The 15,849-nt window shown below is 43.6% G+C and overlaps 1 protein-coding gene across 1 annotated transcript in view; it reads left to right on the top strand.

Annotated features, from left to right (window-relative positions):
- ARFGEF3 (ARFGEF family member 3) overlaps positions 1–15,849 on the top strand; it is a 183,433-nt gene that overhangs the window by 149,804 nt on the left and 17,780 nt on the right. Inside the window, exons 25-29 of the mRNA XM_040448631.1 lie at positions 1,439–1,583; positions 3,169–3,291; positions 7,878–7,981; positions 9,611–9,755; positions 14,658–14,786. Coding sequence (XP_040304565.1) covers positions 1,439–1,583; positions 3,169–3,291; positions 7,878–7,981; positions 9,611–9,755; positions 14,658–14,786 — 646 coding nt within the window. The remainder of the gene's footprint in view (positions 1–1,438; positions 1,584–3,168; positions 3,292–7,877; positions 7,982–9,610; positions 9,756–14,657; positions 14,787–15,849) is intronic.

The following is a 15,849-nucleotide window of genomic DNA, read 5'->3' as shown; positions in this document are numbered from 1 at the left end:
GAGTGGAGGGTAGGGTTGGGTGGGAAGGATGACTGTCCCCAGGTGCTGGCTTTGGTGGACACAGGCAGGTAATGAAAATGCTCTAAAATTAGACTACTGATTAGATTGCTGCACAACTCCTTGAATATGCTAAAAAAAAAAAAAAAAGTTACACAGTATAAATGGGTCGATCTTATGGTATGTGATTTATGTCTCAAAGATGTTAGAAAACACGAATTGACTAAAAGTATCAAAAGGCAGAGATTCTTAGACTGGACAAAGCAATAAGATATTATAATATGCAGGTGACGAGACAGATTTTAGATTCAAAGGCACAAACAGATTGCAAGTATTGGAAACGATACGCCATGCAGATAGTAACCATGAAAGAGTTGGGGTGGCTGTATTGATGTCAGGCAAAATGCACACTAATATGGTGAATATTACTAGAAATAATCTTTGGGACCTTGCGTTAGGCAAAGATTTCTCAGAAACGACACCAACATGAAGGCACCTGGTAGTTCAGTTGGTTGAGCGTCCGACTTAGGCTTACGTCACGATCTCACGGTTTGTGAGTTCAAGCCCCACATCAGGCTTTGTACTGACAGCGCAGAGCCTGCTTGGGATTCTCTCTCCCTGCCTCTCCCCTGCTTATGCTGTCTGTCTGTCTCTCTCTCTCTCTCAAAAATAAAAATTAAAAAAAAAGAAATGACACCAACATGATCCATAAGAAGAGAAATTGATGAATTAGGTTTCATCAAAATTAAAAACGTGTTCTTCAAAAGACACCATTAAAAAATAAAAAGACAAGGCCAAACTATTTCGAAATATGTATAAATCCTATATCTCAGGAAAGACCTGAATCTAATAGTCTTTTTTTTTTTTTTTTTTTTTTTTTGGATGTGTGTTTATTTTTGAGAGAGGGAGAGAGACAGAGCATGAGCCGGGGGGCGAGGGGAGGGCAGAGACGGGGAGACACAGAACCAAAGCAGGCTCCAGGCTCTGAGCTGTCAACACAGAGCCTGACGCGGGGCTTGAACTCACAAACTACGAGCTCATGACCTGAGCCGAAGCCGGGCGCTCAACTGACTGAGCCACCCAGGCGCCCCAGGAAAGACCTGAATCTAGAATACATAAAGAACTCTAATAACTCATTAATAAAAAGTCAATAATGAGAAGACAAAAACCCAATTTAAAAAAAAAAAACAGCAGAACATTTATGGATGGCTAACAGGCATGTGAACAGTTGCTCAACAATGTAAGTCTTTAGCAGAATGCAAATTAATGCAATGTGGCTGCTAATGTAGATTTTTGAGTGAGTTTGGCTGAATTCTGGTTTTTCTTTTTCACTGGCACTGATCCAGATATAGGGACCAGAGAAGCGTATCCCCCTTTCCAGAAATTCTCCTGCCGCTTGTAAGGAAGAAGTTTTAAGTGCTACTTCCTTTGCCTCCGCCAGGTTGTCACATCCATCGGCGAGCTGGTTGAAGTGTGCTCCACCCAGATCCAGTCAGGATGGAGGTCCTTGTTCAGTGCCCTGGAAACGGTGCACAGTGGGAACAAGTCTGAAGTGAAGGAGTATCTGGTTGGTGATTACTCCATGGGTAAGAACGTCTGTTCGTCTCGTATCCCGAAACTTTACTGAACGCTTTTATGAGTTCTAAAGTTTGGGGTGGAGTCTTGAGGAGTTTCTAAATAAAATAGACCACGTAATCTACAAACGGGCAATTGTACTTCTTCCTTTCTGATTTGGGTGCATTGTAGTTTATCTTTTCCTGCCTAGTTGCTCTGGGTAGCATTTCCAGTCCTCTGTTAAGTGAGGGTAGTGAGAGGGAAGTGTATGTGGATGATTCTTGTTATAAAGCATTAGTTCTTGATGTCAGTTTTCATGCTATCTAAAGAAACAGAGCAATAGGGAAGACTGCCATGCAGCCATGTTTTTCCGGCAGGGAACAATCTGGTAGAGCAGGGACACACGTTCTGAGTTCTGCCAGCAGGCCAAGAACCCTGAGCATGATGAATCAGGCCCTGCTCTTATGGACAGATTAGACAGAAGACTGACACTCCTGTTTGTTGTTTCAGTTACACCTATCTGTGTTGAGTTCATTCCTAAAGCCAAAAAGGAAAACAGTATTCACTTGCTAGTAAGAAGCAGGAAAGCATCATCATGTAGTAGAATCCCAGTTAAGGAAATTGGGTTTGGCTGGAAATGGATGGGGACCCATAGAGCATGCCCAGCAACCATGGGTATTCTGTCAGTGCGTGGTCCCCAAGACTACTGATACGTTCAGAAACCAACCAGAGGGGTTCATGGGACTCAGCCTATAGTTATACTAAGTCTTGTTGCATGGCTCAGATTTATTACATGGCTCACAGCCGAGATTTATCATGGCAACATACTAAGGACAGGCCAGAGGATCAGAGCAAAAAAAATCAGAGAATCTTGGGACATCCCTGTGCAGGTTTCATGTGCTCTCTGCCTCCCATGAGGGTCCCACAGAGCATACTCTTCCCCAGTAGTGAAAATGCAGCAACATGAGGCTGTTTCTTCCCAGCAAAGCCCATTAGAGACCCAGCTAAGAGCTAGCCACATGGGTACCCTCTACCTAGCACCCACCAAAATCCCAGACTCCCCAAAGGAAAGCAAGTGTTCGGAATAAACCATGTTGTTTGCACAGTCTAGGCACCGTGAACCACCCTTATCAGTTAACTGTTGCCCGGGAATATTCTGAGAACCCAGTTCCCAGATACCAATCAAGGAAAACTCTTGCAAAGCAGGCCTTCTAAGAATAGCAGTCTCAAGCCTGTGAACTCTTTTCTGCACAGTTATGAGTCAATCAGAATACGCCATCAGGGCTTTTCTAAAACCTTCCCTTCCCTATAATTGTGTGTGCAAGAGAATCCCAGAGGCCCGCATGTTTCACTACCCTGTAGACTCACACATTGCCTCAGCCCTGCATTCAGCTGTTTGCCCTCATCTCTTGTCTACCGAGGTCTTGGTATTTGTAGCCTTCCTGCAGCTCCCCCTGCAGGCAAAGCTGAGAAAGACAGTGCTGTGCGCTCCGTCAAAAGGCCAGGGATTTCCTCCAATAGGTCTTTTCCAAGACCCCATGGAAGATGCTGAGAGTACGGACAGCCTGAAGGGTACAGACTTCATTTTCTTACAATTCTACAACCTCCTCCCCTCAGGAAAAGGCCAAGCTCCGGTGTTTGATGTATTTGAAGCTTTTCTCAATACCGACAACATCCAGGTCTTCGCCAATGCAGCCACGAGTTACATCATGTGCCTTATGAAGTTTGTCAAAGGACTGGGTAAGTGGGGTCTTCTTTCCATGCCTCGTGACAGCTGGGGGCCCCGTCCTGGATGACTTTGTGTGGAAGGGCCCGGAGACAGGCCCAAGAACAAGCTTGGCAACAAGCAAGCAAGCAAGCCTGGGCGATATGCAGATGGCAGTGTGCTGTCTACTCAGGAGCAGAAAGCTTACTGTGAAGCAGCTTGGATTCTGTCCAGGGTTGCTGTCATTCATCGTGTTCACGGGACACTCTTGTAGCACGTTTGCAATCTATGTGTTATTTTGCTCCAACTTCTTTTTGAGTCTCAGAATATTCGGTACTGTGTTCAGTAACTGCCCCGATGCAGGAACTACGATCCTCGATGTCCCATAATTGGCGGCCTCCACCTGAGTTCCCAGCTCCTCCTAAAAAAAAAAAAAAAAAAAAAAAAAAAAAAAATCAAGCATGCCTTCCCCTGGGCCTTGCTAATCATAAAATTTCTCTGCAATGTCAAAGTCCCCCTTCTCTGAGGCCTTGTGGGTGTCAGAGTCTACTAAGTTGATTTTCTGCTTAATTTAGCAATACTTTAACAAAGTAGAGTCCTGCTATACAACACGACCTGCTGTAGCAGGTTGCTATGAAGCGCAAGCTACCTGGGATGAGAGGGGAGGGCAGTTAGTTTCTGCCAGCAGTTCCTAAAACCAGAAATTTTAGAAGGAACTTAAATCTTAAAGTGTTGAGAACTTCGCCCTGGAGTGCTCTGAGACATGGAGGCTAAGAACAATTTAAGTAAGGGCAATATAAAGTCCATAATATATATATATATTTTTAATTTTTGCTCAATAATTCACAATTCCTTTGCACAAGAAAACTGGACACAGAGAAACGAGGTGACTTCACTCACGCTCCCTTTTTTTTTTAGGGACCAGGAACAAAATGCAAGTTTCAGGATAGCGCCTGAAGGCAACAAGTCTGATCTGTAGACCATTGTTGTTGTAGTCTATTATTTATCATATATGCTTTATTCTATTATTACATACACCCTGGGAAACAGAGGACTGAGTGGAAGGGTAACCATCGCAGCCACTTGCTTCTTGATGTTACAAATTGGGCTTCAGAGGAAGATTTCTTCTGAAGCACAGCATACGATTTTTTTTTTTAATTCTGCTGTATGTTAAATAGAAGCCAAATAATCTTAATCATAAGAAGAACTTAAAGTATGCATCTTTTATTAGGTAGTAGAAAATTCAGCTTTTGTTTGAGAAAAACTCACTCCTGCGTATCTCCTTTGTTCCCATATGACTACCACACTCCCAATACTGGATGGGGGAAGGGGGCAGCCCCTCACAGCACGTAATACTCTGCGACACCAGCTGGGTGTCCTACAATCCAATTCAATTCTGACACTACCCAGAGTTAGCGCAGACTCCACAGGTCAGGGGCTCAGTCCCCCAAGGCTGCCCCCCACTTCACATGCCAAGCACAAGTAGGTCCCCAGGTTACCCACAACTCTGACTCGGCTACAAATACGAGCTTCCCATAACCCCTGCCCCTTGGATTTGGTTATTTGTTAGAACAACTCACCAAACTCAGGGGAACTCGTGTACCAGTTTATCATATGATGGATATAATAAAAGATACAGGTGAACGGCCAAAGGAGATACATATGGCAAGGTCCACAAGGGTCCCAAACACAGGAGCTTCTGTCCTCACGGAGTTGAGGTGTGCTCCCCTCCCAGCATGTAGATGTGCTCACAAACCCAGAAGATCTCTGAACCCCATGCTTTGGGGATTTTTATGGAGGCTTCATCACGTAGGCATGATAGATCTTTAACTCTGTTTAGGAGTTAGGAAGGGGATGTTCTAGTCATGGCTCGATCTTTCTGGTGACCAGTCCACATCCAGGAGCCCACCGGCTGTTGCCTCAATCAGAACAATAGATATTCCTACCACCCAGGAAATTCCAAGGCTGTAGGAGCTCTGTGTCAGGAATTGGAGTCAAAGACCTAATATGAGAACAAAAGATGCTTCTAGTGCTCTTGTCACTTGGGAAGTTACAAAGGTTTTAGGAGCGATGTGCCAGGAACCGGGAGCAGATACCAGTATATGTGTTTGCTATTATGTCACAGTCTTATATTTCATTGAAGAGTCATAATGACTGTTATTCTGTTATTCAGTGAACAGTTGAGTGCCTGCCATGTGGGCACATCTATGTGAAGATAGAAAGATGAATAAAACATGGGAGAGGTTCCTGCCTGTGAGACGCTCACAGGCTCTTCTAGGAAACACATATAAATCGATTGTTACAATTCAGTAAGATGAATATTTTCATGGAGGCTACCAAAAAAAAAAAAAGAAGACACGTAAGCTGAAATGAATAAGCCGCTGAGACAGATGTTTGGTAGCGGGGGCTAGGTGCAAGCTTCAAAGGGGAGGTGACATTTGAGCTTGGTGGGGTAAGCCATGGGTTTACTTTCCTAAAGACAAAGTACACTGAAGGTACGCACATAAGAGGGATGGTGGGTGATCAGTCGGAAAGAAAGGAAGAGGGCAGTTGTGAAGGGTGCCGCGTGCCAAGTCAAGGAATCCAGAATGTGCGGGGAGGGTTATTAAGTAAAGAGTACTCCAGTCACATGCACGGTTAGGCCCTAAACTCTGGCAGGCGCATCTCCCCATACGTGGGTGCGAGAAGCTGCGGGCAGGCGGATTGTGGAGAGAATGCAGTTGGCTCTAGCACATGGCAGAGGTGGGGGTCTGTAGGGCTTGTCACGGAATGGGGGCTCGGGGAGGGGGACCCGAGGATGGCTCCCGTTCCCCACGTTTCATACAAAGGCTGGTGCTGCCCAGAGTTAGGACATTCAAAAGGAGAGCAGGTTAGGTGTGGAGGAGAGGAGAAAGTATTGACGTTGGACCTTTGGACCTGTTGAACTTCTGTGAAACTCCACTCGAGGGGAGATGCCTAACAGCATGTCACAAATGTGAGATTTTCTCTTAAGGAGGGGAGTTAAGGGCAGCAAATGGAGATGCAGAATTATCAGGATGCACAAGGAGGATGGTTTTTTCTGTGAATTATCAGGTGGAGTTATTTGTACGGAGCATGGAGCCTGGGGGGTACTCAGGTGCCTCCAGTACAGCCCTGCTGGCTGTGGACGGCCCCGGACTCCAGGGGGCGCCACTTGCATAGACTTGGATGTGTACCGCGGCGGCCTTGGTTAAAACCAACAAAAAAAACTTCGGGACGGCTCACTGTGATCAACAGGCTAAGAAACGAACGTATTTTTAATTCCCGCTTGGCTTATTCAACATGAATTTGATCTATGCTGTGTTTTCACGTTGTGAAGTGTGTTGATCCAAACCGAGGGTTGGCAAACAATTGGCAAAAAAAAAAAAAAAATTATTTTATAAAGTTTATCGGAACACAGCCATGGTCATTTGTCTGTAGATTTGAGAAGGTGTTACAAAAACAAGGGAACCTGCAAAGCCTGAAGTATTTCCTGTCTAACCTGTACAGAAAAGGGTGATCCTTGATCTAAAATACAAGTGTTTATCTCTTCTTTTTAAAGGAGAAACATGCCTCTTTGTCTGAATTTTAACTAATGCCTAGTAATTAGGTCTGTTTACCCCCGGGCAAGGGTGCTAGTTGCTACCCTTGTAGACAATGGGAAACAATTATGGTGTCAGTGGAACAAAGTTACTAAAACTATGTGAATAGATTCATTGCATGAGAAGAATGATAATCCTCGACTAGTATTTTTTTTTTAATTTTTTTAACGTTTATTTATTTTTGAGACAGAGAGAGACAGAGCATGAACAGGGGAGGGTCAGAGAGAGGGAGACACAGAATCTGAAACAGGCTCCAGGCTCTGAGCTGTCAGCACAGATCCTGACGCGGGGCTCGAACTCACGGACCGAGAGATCATGACCTGAGCCGAAGTCAGCCGCTTAACCGACTGAGCCACCCAGGCGCCCCACGACTAGTATTTACCTATAGAAAATCTAGATGCCCTCTACAGATCTGCGAAATCTCTAGATATATACCACCAAAAAAATAAAAAGAAAGAAAAATCATTTCAACTCAATTCAGTCGTCTCAGTCCCCAAGCCCCAGATGTTTAGATCATCCCAGAGCCTTTATTTATCATCACTATGTAGTGCTGAGCACTGGTAGCCGATGGGTTCTTTTCCAGACAGAGAGAGGCCTGGCGCTTCATTCCAGCCCAACATGTGGCTTGTCGCCAGGATTCTCCTTAATCATCAAGCTTCAGAGTCATACCGACAGCAGCAGGGGCACAGTGAAGTGAGTTACAGGGTGTCCAGGTACAAAACAACAGCGTCCAGCCACCGTGGGTACTGTGGTAGAACCCAGAAAAAGTGTCCATTGCTTACTGAAAAGGAGACTCACAAAATGGAATATTCCCAACAAAATTAGATGCACGCTGTGATCCCAACCGTGTTTAAGATGCACACGTGCAGAGGGGAGAAAGGACTGTCTCCGGGGTTGCAGAGCTTGGGGTAACTTTTTCTGGTTATTTCAGTAGACGTTTATTGAGCGAAGGCCGTGTGACTCAACAGGTCTCCTGTTGAAGGAGGAAGGCGAGAGTAATTTTGTCGATCTCTGTCCGCCAGGGGAAGTGGACTGTAAAGAAATAGGAGACTGTGTCCCAGGACCGGGAGCCACGTCCCCAGACCTGTGCCTGCCTGCCCTGGATTACCTCCGGCGCTGCTCTCAGGTACCGGGGGCGGTGCTTGCATGCAGCTCTAGTATAAGTTTTTGTCCCCACCCCTTCCAGGAAGGAAAGGAAGAAAGTAATGGAAATATACTCGAACGCACAACTGAACTGCAGTCTCTGAAACTTCTCATTTACGCTCAGACGCAGGAACCATCCTAATCTCTATGCTTGCGTCAGGCTGTAAGGAAGGGAGTCATGAGGTCACGGGAAGTCCTCACGATAGGACCAGAACGTGGATGGTGGGGGTGCGGCCAGTGGAGAGAGACAGAAACAAAAGAGGGATGCAGTCGGCCAAGATCTAGTGAAGAAATCCCATGCAACAGCGCTCATCCAAGTCAACAGCGACCTTCATTGTGCAAAATCCAGTCACTGCCAATATCTGCGTCCAATGCTGCCGGACCAGAGGATGGTCCCTCCTGATGCCCTTTCTCCACCACCACCCCCCCCCCCCCCAGGCTTCAGTGATACCCTGTCTCAGTAGTTGTAGTCCTGTCTTTGCGGGTTCTGTCCCCAGGCCTCTTCTGGACTGTGGAACCTCTTCCATGGTGATATCAGGTATAGCATGAAGCCCCAGGACTTTAGAAAGGATACCCAGCCCCCGCCTCTTCCCCCAGCTGCCTCCACCAGGCCCCACTCACAACAGAACCGCAGCTACCTTTTCACCCTCAGATCCTTCCTTCTCGCTCTGGGCTCCCACCACACGGGCTTTTTGCCCCTCAGATACACGGTGCCTTACCGCTCAGGGCTATTGCCATCTCCTCTGCCTAGAATTTCCCCTCCTTGGATCTCTGTGGGATGCTCCTTCTCTTGATCTCATCAGGAACATCACCTCCTCAGAGAGACCAGAGCTATGAACCAACTCCCTGCCAACATTCCCGCATACCCCGGTCATTCTAGTATCACCTAATTGTTTCTATAGCCTTTATGTCCGAAATTATTATTGTAAGACCCCCAGGACAGGAATTTTTTTCTGTCTCCCTCACAGCTGTTTTCCTGGCTTCTGGAACAGGACAGGCCCAGCAGGCACAATTCTAATTCATGAGGCTCCCGGGGAGTTTGGCCCAGGAATGCTGATTCCTGGGCGACAGGCTCCATAGCAGTGAGAGGGGAATGTGGAACCCAGGGCAGTCTGTCAGTTCTGCTTCCTCTACCTTCCTCTCTCCCACCTGGCCCACACAATCCTTCGTTCCCCCACTTACTGTTGGCCTCAGTGCCTTGGTGTCGACTGAAGGGAAGGGGAAATCAAAGTCTAGTATCCCGTTTACCTGTAGACTCTCTCCGCAGTGAGCCCCATAGAATACTCCCCCCATAGGCAAAAACTCTTGACCTGTTTTGTGGTTCCCTGGGAAGGTTTACAAAAGTCGTCTATAATATTCATAGGCAATTGAGATGCTGAACAAGTATCCCTAGAGTCTTTTCCTCCACCTTTTGGTTTGTACTGAATGCTGTCTCACCTCCTCCATGGGATAGATGCCTCCAAATCCTAACCAACCTTAGAACTTTCATACGTTGAGAGCTTTTCTGGTTTTCCCTAACATGAATATGGCTGGTATATAATTTTATTCTTCATTAACACCCAGAGTGCAGCTTTTTCCAATATATAATTGCATTTGATATTTCATTCTTTAGTTACTGGCCAAAATCTACAAAATGCCGTTGAAGCCAATATTCCTTAGCGGGCGACTCGCTAGCTTGCCTCGAAGACTTCAGGAGCAGTCGGCGAGCAGTGAGGATGGCATTGAGTCAGTCCTGTCTGATTTTGATGACGACACTGGTAAGTTAGTTGACTGGACCGAAATACTTTCATATTCCCAGAAGCTTGAGTCATGAGTTCAGTAACTTACAGATCATAAGAATGATCATCCATTTCTGTTGCTATTGTTTTTAATTCTAATAGAACACGGCCACCTAAAGTTTCCATGGACTCTTTAAAAACATCATGTGATGTCTCGTCTCCAAACCCATCCTTTTTAGTTTCCATCGAAACTCAGTGTGAACAGAGTGCAGCTTCCGCTAAATATAGTTTCTAACTCTGAATTCTCTATAATTTAGTAAATTGGAATGTGGTTGCATTGGTACTTAAATTGGCTGGTAATTGTCTTTAATACCTTCTAGGAAACACAATCATTATATAATTACTTCCTGCAGGACTCTTTGGTTAGAGACTGGGGAAATTAAGCCACTAGTGAAGAGAGAATCTCTTTGTGGCTGGTGGAACTGAAGGCTCATTAAAAGAATAATTTCAAAGAATGTGTTTCAAATTAGTTCCCATGTAATTTCCCGAGGATTGGAGTTCAGTCTAGTAACTTGGGGACATTTTCAGATGGGTTAACTCATGCTCACACTTGTCTTCTGAGTCCGTCGACCCTGCCCTGTTCTAGATCTAGACATAGAAATTATGTCCTTAAAGGAGTCTATTATGCATCACAGGTTGTTTCAAACCCTTGCAGAAGGACTTTCGGGGGGAGGTTTTTTACATTTGCTTTTTTATTTGTTTTTAATTTTTGTTTTCTTTTTCTATTATAAATCCACTTATGAGAGCAGTGAGAGGATTGACAGTCTTCCATAGGGATTATAGACACTAAAACCTCACTAGTTTAGAATAGGTGTAAGGAAGAACCATAGGAAAGAATAATGGAGAGGACAGTGAAAATATTGAAAATAGGCTGGGTGTTGCCTGATAGAGGTTTCATTTAATGATTAGTTAAGAATAATTTGTGCTTAGCCTCTTAAAGCTCCAGCCCAGACCATTATAAACAGAAACTAACGTTGTTTATCTATAATATAGTCTTTAAAACAGTTGTACATGGTTTGTGTAGGGTCGTTATCAGGAATCCCCTTTCCGTTTGTGCAAACCATTAATCCATTGTTTTTCCTAGGCAGCCCATCTTTGTATGGATAAGTTACCGCCAACCACCTCTCTAAAGTTTTCCACGTTATCAATTCATTAGGCCTTTAAAGTTACAACTATATATGAAATATAGCTAGATCAGAGAAAAGAAAGGCAAAGGCTTTAAGTTAGTCTTAAAAATTAATGCATTCTTAGATGCTATTCCTTTGGTTTCCAAGAGCCAATAATTTCCTTTTTTGTGTGTGTGCCTATGGAAATTTCAGACATGGATAAAACTAGACAGAATGGTATAATGAACCTTCATGTACCCATCATCCAGCTTCAACTACTGTATATTTACACACACACACACACACACACACACACACCCTCCCTCTGTTCCCTCCACTTCCTCTGTCTTAGATCAAATCATTATAGCATTTCATCTGAAAATGTTTCAGTATGTGTTCTTCACAGATAACAAACATAACCATTAATTCCATGACCACACCCAAAAATAATAATTCTTTAACATCAAATATCCATTCAGTGTTACCATTTCCTATTTTCTTATGTCAGTTCATTTTCAGGATTCACATAAGATCCACAGTACATGTTTGGCTGATAGGTCTATTAAATCCCTTTCAATCTCTAGATTTTCCTCTTCAGCTCTTTTTCACTCCTTTGCAATTCATTTGTTAGAAGTATGGTCCAGTGTCCCATGGAGTTTTCCATGTGGACTTTATTGGTTATACCCCTTCTAGTGGTGCATAACGTGATTCTGTCCTCTAAACTTCCTGCAAGTTAGCCTGTTCACACCTGCTTACATTTTGAGGTTCATAAGCATTTGTCACCTGATTTTATTTATTGGCCATGGGTTTGGTTTTGCTTCCTATTAACAGGTGTATTCAAAACTTTGGAAGTAATTTTTTCAATGGGAATTTTTTAAAGTTTATTTATTATGAGAGAGCGTGTAAGCATGAGCAGGGGAGGGGCAGAGAGAGAGAGAGAGGGAGAGAGAGAATCACAAGTAGGCTCCATGCTAAGCATGGAGCCCAACAAAGGGCTCAATCCCACAAACTGTGAGATCATGACCTGAGCCAAAATCAAGAGTCAGATTCTCAACTGACCGAGTCACCCAGATGCCCCAATTTAATGGGCATATTTAAAAGCTACCATCGTCTGATACAGTCATATTTCACAGGAAAATTAGAAGTATTAAAATATAGAGTGGGCTTTTTTTTGTATTCTATTTTAGGTCCTTTTGGATTAAGCTAGAGAAACTGAGTCCTTTCTCTGTATCAGTTATCCGATCTGCAGGTTGACGGATTTCCAAAGGCAGTGGTGAACTGGAGTGTTGGCTCAGGTAGTGCTTATGTAAATGGCAAAACTAGAATTATTTCCATCTAATAAAAAGAATCTCATGCTTTTTCCCTTGCCTAGTAGTGCGCAACACTAAAAATATCTTATTTTTAAAATGAAACTGCAGGGGCTCCTGGGTGGCACAGTCCCTTAAGCCTCTGACTTTTGATTTCAACTCAGGTCATGATCTCCGGGTTTGTGAGACTGAGCCCTGCGTTGGGCTCTAAGCTGACAGCACAGAGCCTGCTAGGGACGCTCGTCTCCCTCTTTCTCTGCCCCTCCCCCACTCTCTTGTGCATGCACATGTTCTTTCTCCAAATAAATAAACATTTTTTAAAAATAAAAAAATAAAAATGAAATCTGAAGAGGAGAAAGAAGAGTTGTGTACTGAGAAGTGTGCTGCCTGCGCTTATGATTCTGTTGATGCCGTGAGCACCGTTCCCTGCCTGTGAGCGATACAGGCAGTGATTTGCGTGGACACAGGACGAGAGAGTGTGAGCAGCACCAAGTGCAATGTGGACACGTAAATTCAAAATGATGTATAGATTGCAAAAAAAAAAAAAAAAAAGGAGACACTAGGGGATGAATGATAGAAAAGCAAAGAAGATAGACTAGCACACGTACGCAACAAAAGAAAAACATGGATGGCTCAGACTTCACCAAAATTAAAGACTTTTGTGCATCAAAGGACATTATCCAGAAAGTGAAAGGACAGTCGAAAGAATAGAACATATTTGTAAGTCCTATTTCTGATAAGGTTTTAATATCGAGACTCTATAAAGAATTCCTACAACCCAACAAGACAACACAAGTTAAAAATGGGCAAAGGACATGAATTTCTCAAACTATGTAACAAATGGCCGATCAGCGCATGAAAAGATGCTCAGCGTCATTCGTCGTTAGGGAAATCTAAATCAAAACCACAGTGAAGTACCAGTTCACACCTACTAGAATGGCTACAGTTAAAACAAGAGATAAATTAAGCATTGGCAGGGACCTGGAAAAATTGGAACCTTCACGGGAGTATAAAATGGTGTGGCCTTTATGGAAAACAGTCCGGTACTTCTTCAAAAAGCTATACAGAATGACCAGGTGATCCAGGAATTTCTCTCCTGGGTCTAGACCCTAAGGAATTGAGAGACTGAAACAGATGCTTACACTCCCGTGCTCACTGAAGCCTTATTCACCATAGCCAAAGGTGGAAACCACACCTTGTCTCTCGACAGATAGACAAACAAAACATGACACAACACACAGGACAACGTGGACGGACCCTGAACACATTATGCTACGTGAGATAAGCCAGACACAGAAACAAATACTGTATGATTCCGCTTATATGAAATATCCAGAATAGGCACATTCATACAGAAAGTAGAGTAGACTTTTCAGCCTACAGTCTCTCAATTCCTTAGGGTGTAGACACAGGAGAGAAATTTCTGGGTCATCTGATCATTCTGTTTAGCCTTTTGAAGAAGTACCAAACCATTTTTCCATAAAGGCCACACCAGAGGCTAGAGTGAGGGGAGAATGGAAAGTTACCGTGTAATGGGTGTAGGTTTTCTGAGATGATGAAAAAGTTTTGGAAATAGGCAGTGGAGACGGTTGCACAAAACCATGCATTTAATTAATATCACTGAATTGTATGCATAATTATGTATAGGGTTAAGGCGGCAAATTTTTGTTATATATTTGTAATTAATTTTTTTAAATTTTTTTTTAACGTTTATTTATTTTTGAGACAGAGAGAGAGCATGAACAGGGGAGGGTCAGAGAGAGGGAGACACAGAATCTGAAACAGGCTCCAGGTTCTGAGCTGTCAGCACAGAGCCCGATGCGGGGCTCGAACCCACGGACCGCGAGATCATGACCTGAGCCGAAGTCGGCCGCTTAACCGACTGAGCCACCCAGGCGCCCCTGTAATTAAATAATTTTTTTTAAAAAAGATATACTTAGGGGTACCTGGGTGGCTCAGTCGGTTATGTGTCTGACTTTGGCTCAGGTCCATGATTTCGAGCCCCATGTCAAGATCTGTTCTGACAGCTCAGAGCCTGGAGCTTGCTTCAGATCTTGTGTCTCCCCCCTCTCTCTCTGCCCCTCTCCCACTCATGCTCTCTCTGTCTCTCTCAAAAATAAACATTAAAAACAAATTTTTTTAAAGATATACTTGGGTGATACAAAAGGATATTTTAGTGTTTTGGTACTCTCAGCTCCCAAGAAATCTGACAGTTGTTTCAATATAGTAGAATTTACCATATCACCTTCTTCCTGTAGGGGAATAAGAAGAAATTTGGCGGGTTTCTGCCCTTTGACTTTGTTAGAACATGTAAATCATAATCTGTCCTTGCTTGTGGACACTGCGGGCTACCCCACCGGGCAATGCCTCACATCCACACGGCACATTGCTAAACTAACAATGTTTAGTTTGGTCTTATGATGATTCTGTATTATGGATTTCACAGAGATCTGCTTTCTGGTTTCCAGGGCTGATAGAAGTCTGGATCATCCTGCTGGAGCAGCTAACAGCAGCTGTGTCCAACTGTCCACGTCAGCATCAGCCACCAACCCTGGATTTACTCTTTGAGCTGTTGAGAGATGTTACCAAAACACCTGGTAAGAATTTCTACGTCTGTCTTTTGGGGGGAGTTCTTATGCATGTAACTTTTTTTTAGGAGGGTATTTCTGTGGGTCTGCTTGTTTCACAGCTATATCCCTGGACTCGGTGCAGAGCTCCATGCAAAATAGATGCTCAGTAAATACTTGTTGAATGGCTATGATGCAGTGATGTTTAAGATATGTCCTGTTATTGTTTCCATGTCTTCCCAGCAGTCCCTTTATAAATAATGTGTGCTATCCAGTTAGTTGGAGATGTTGGATTCCCACAATAATCAGGCCAAGGGTATTGGCTTTGCTCTTTTCCAGGATTACAGTCTTCCTCTTTGACTGGATCTTACATGCTCTTGGCCCAGAGCTGTCAGTGGGACTCACTGGGTCTCCAGTGACATAAACAAACCATGTATATATATAAATACATATACATATGTACACACATATACATACATATAGATGCAATATTAAGACTGCAAGATCTTTTTATTTTTATTTTAGAGATAGCACATGAGCAGGGGAAAGAAAGGGGCAGAGAAAGAAAGAGAATCTTAAGCAGACTCCATGCACAGTGCGGAGGCCAAGGCAGGGCTCAATCCCACAACCCTGGGATCGTGACCTGAGCCAAAATCAAGAGTTGGGCGTTCAAGTAACTGAGCCACCCAGGTGCCCCAAGACAGCCAGATCTTAAATGTATAAAGGTCATAGGTGATTAGATTTAGAAAAAGACATTTAGTGGTCACCTGGTACCTTAGTAATACAGGAAAAGAATGGCCCTGAAGGCATTTATTTCTTCTTTTGAATTAATCAAATTTAGCATGTACACTTAGACATGCAAATTTTCCCAAGATCCAAGAAACTAGAAATTTTGGTTTTCACAAACAGAATCAGAACCACAAATGGACCCACTAGTTAATTCCTTAGTAGTAAGAGGAGTTTCATATTTATCATAAACTGTTGAAGACTTGATAATCATATATACATTTTGTCTCGCTATTAATTTTGATAATGATGTTTGGTGAAATATATTGAACAGCAAAAAAATTATGAACACCCTACATGGGTTAGG

Source organism: Herpailurus yagouaroundi, unplaced genomic scaffold (genome assembly GCF_014898765.1).
Source record: "Herpailurus yagouaroundi ecotype Mexico unplaced genomic scaffold, PumYag 198, whole genome shotgun sequence".
NCBI lineage: Eukaryota > Metazoa > Chordata > Mammalia > Carnivora > Felidae > Herpailurus > Herpailurus yagouaroundi.
Note: the sequence above shows the minus strand (reverse complement) of the source record. Positions and strands in the feature narration are given on the sequence as shown.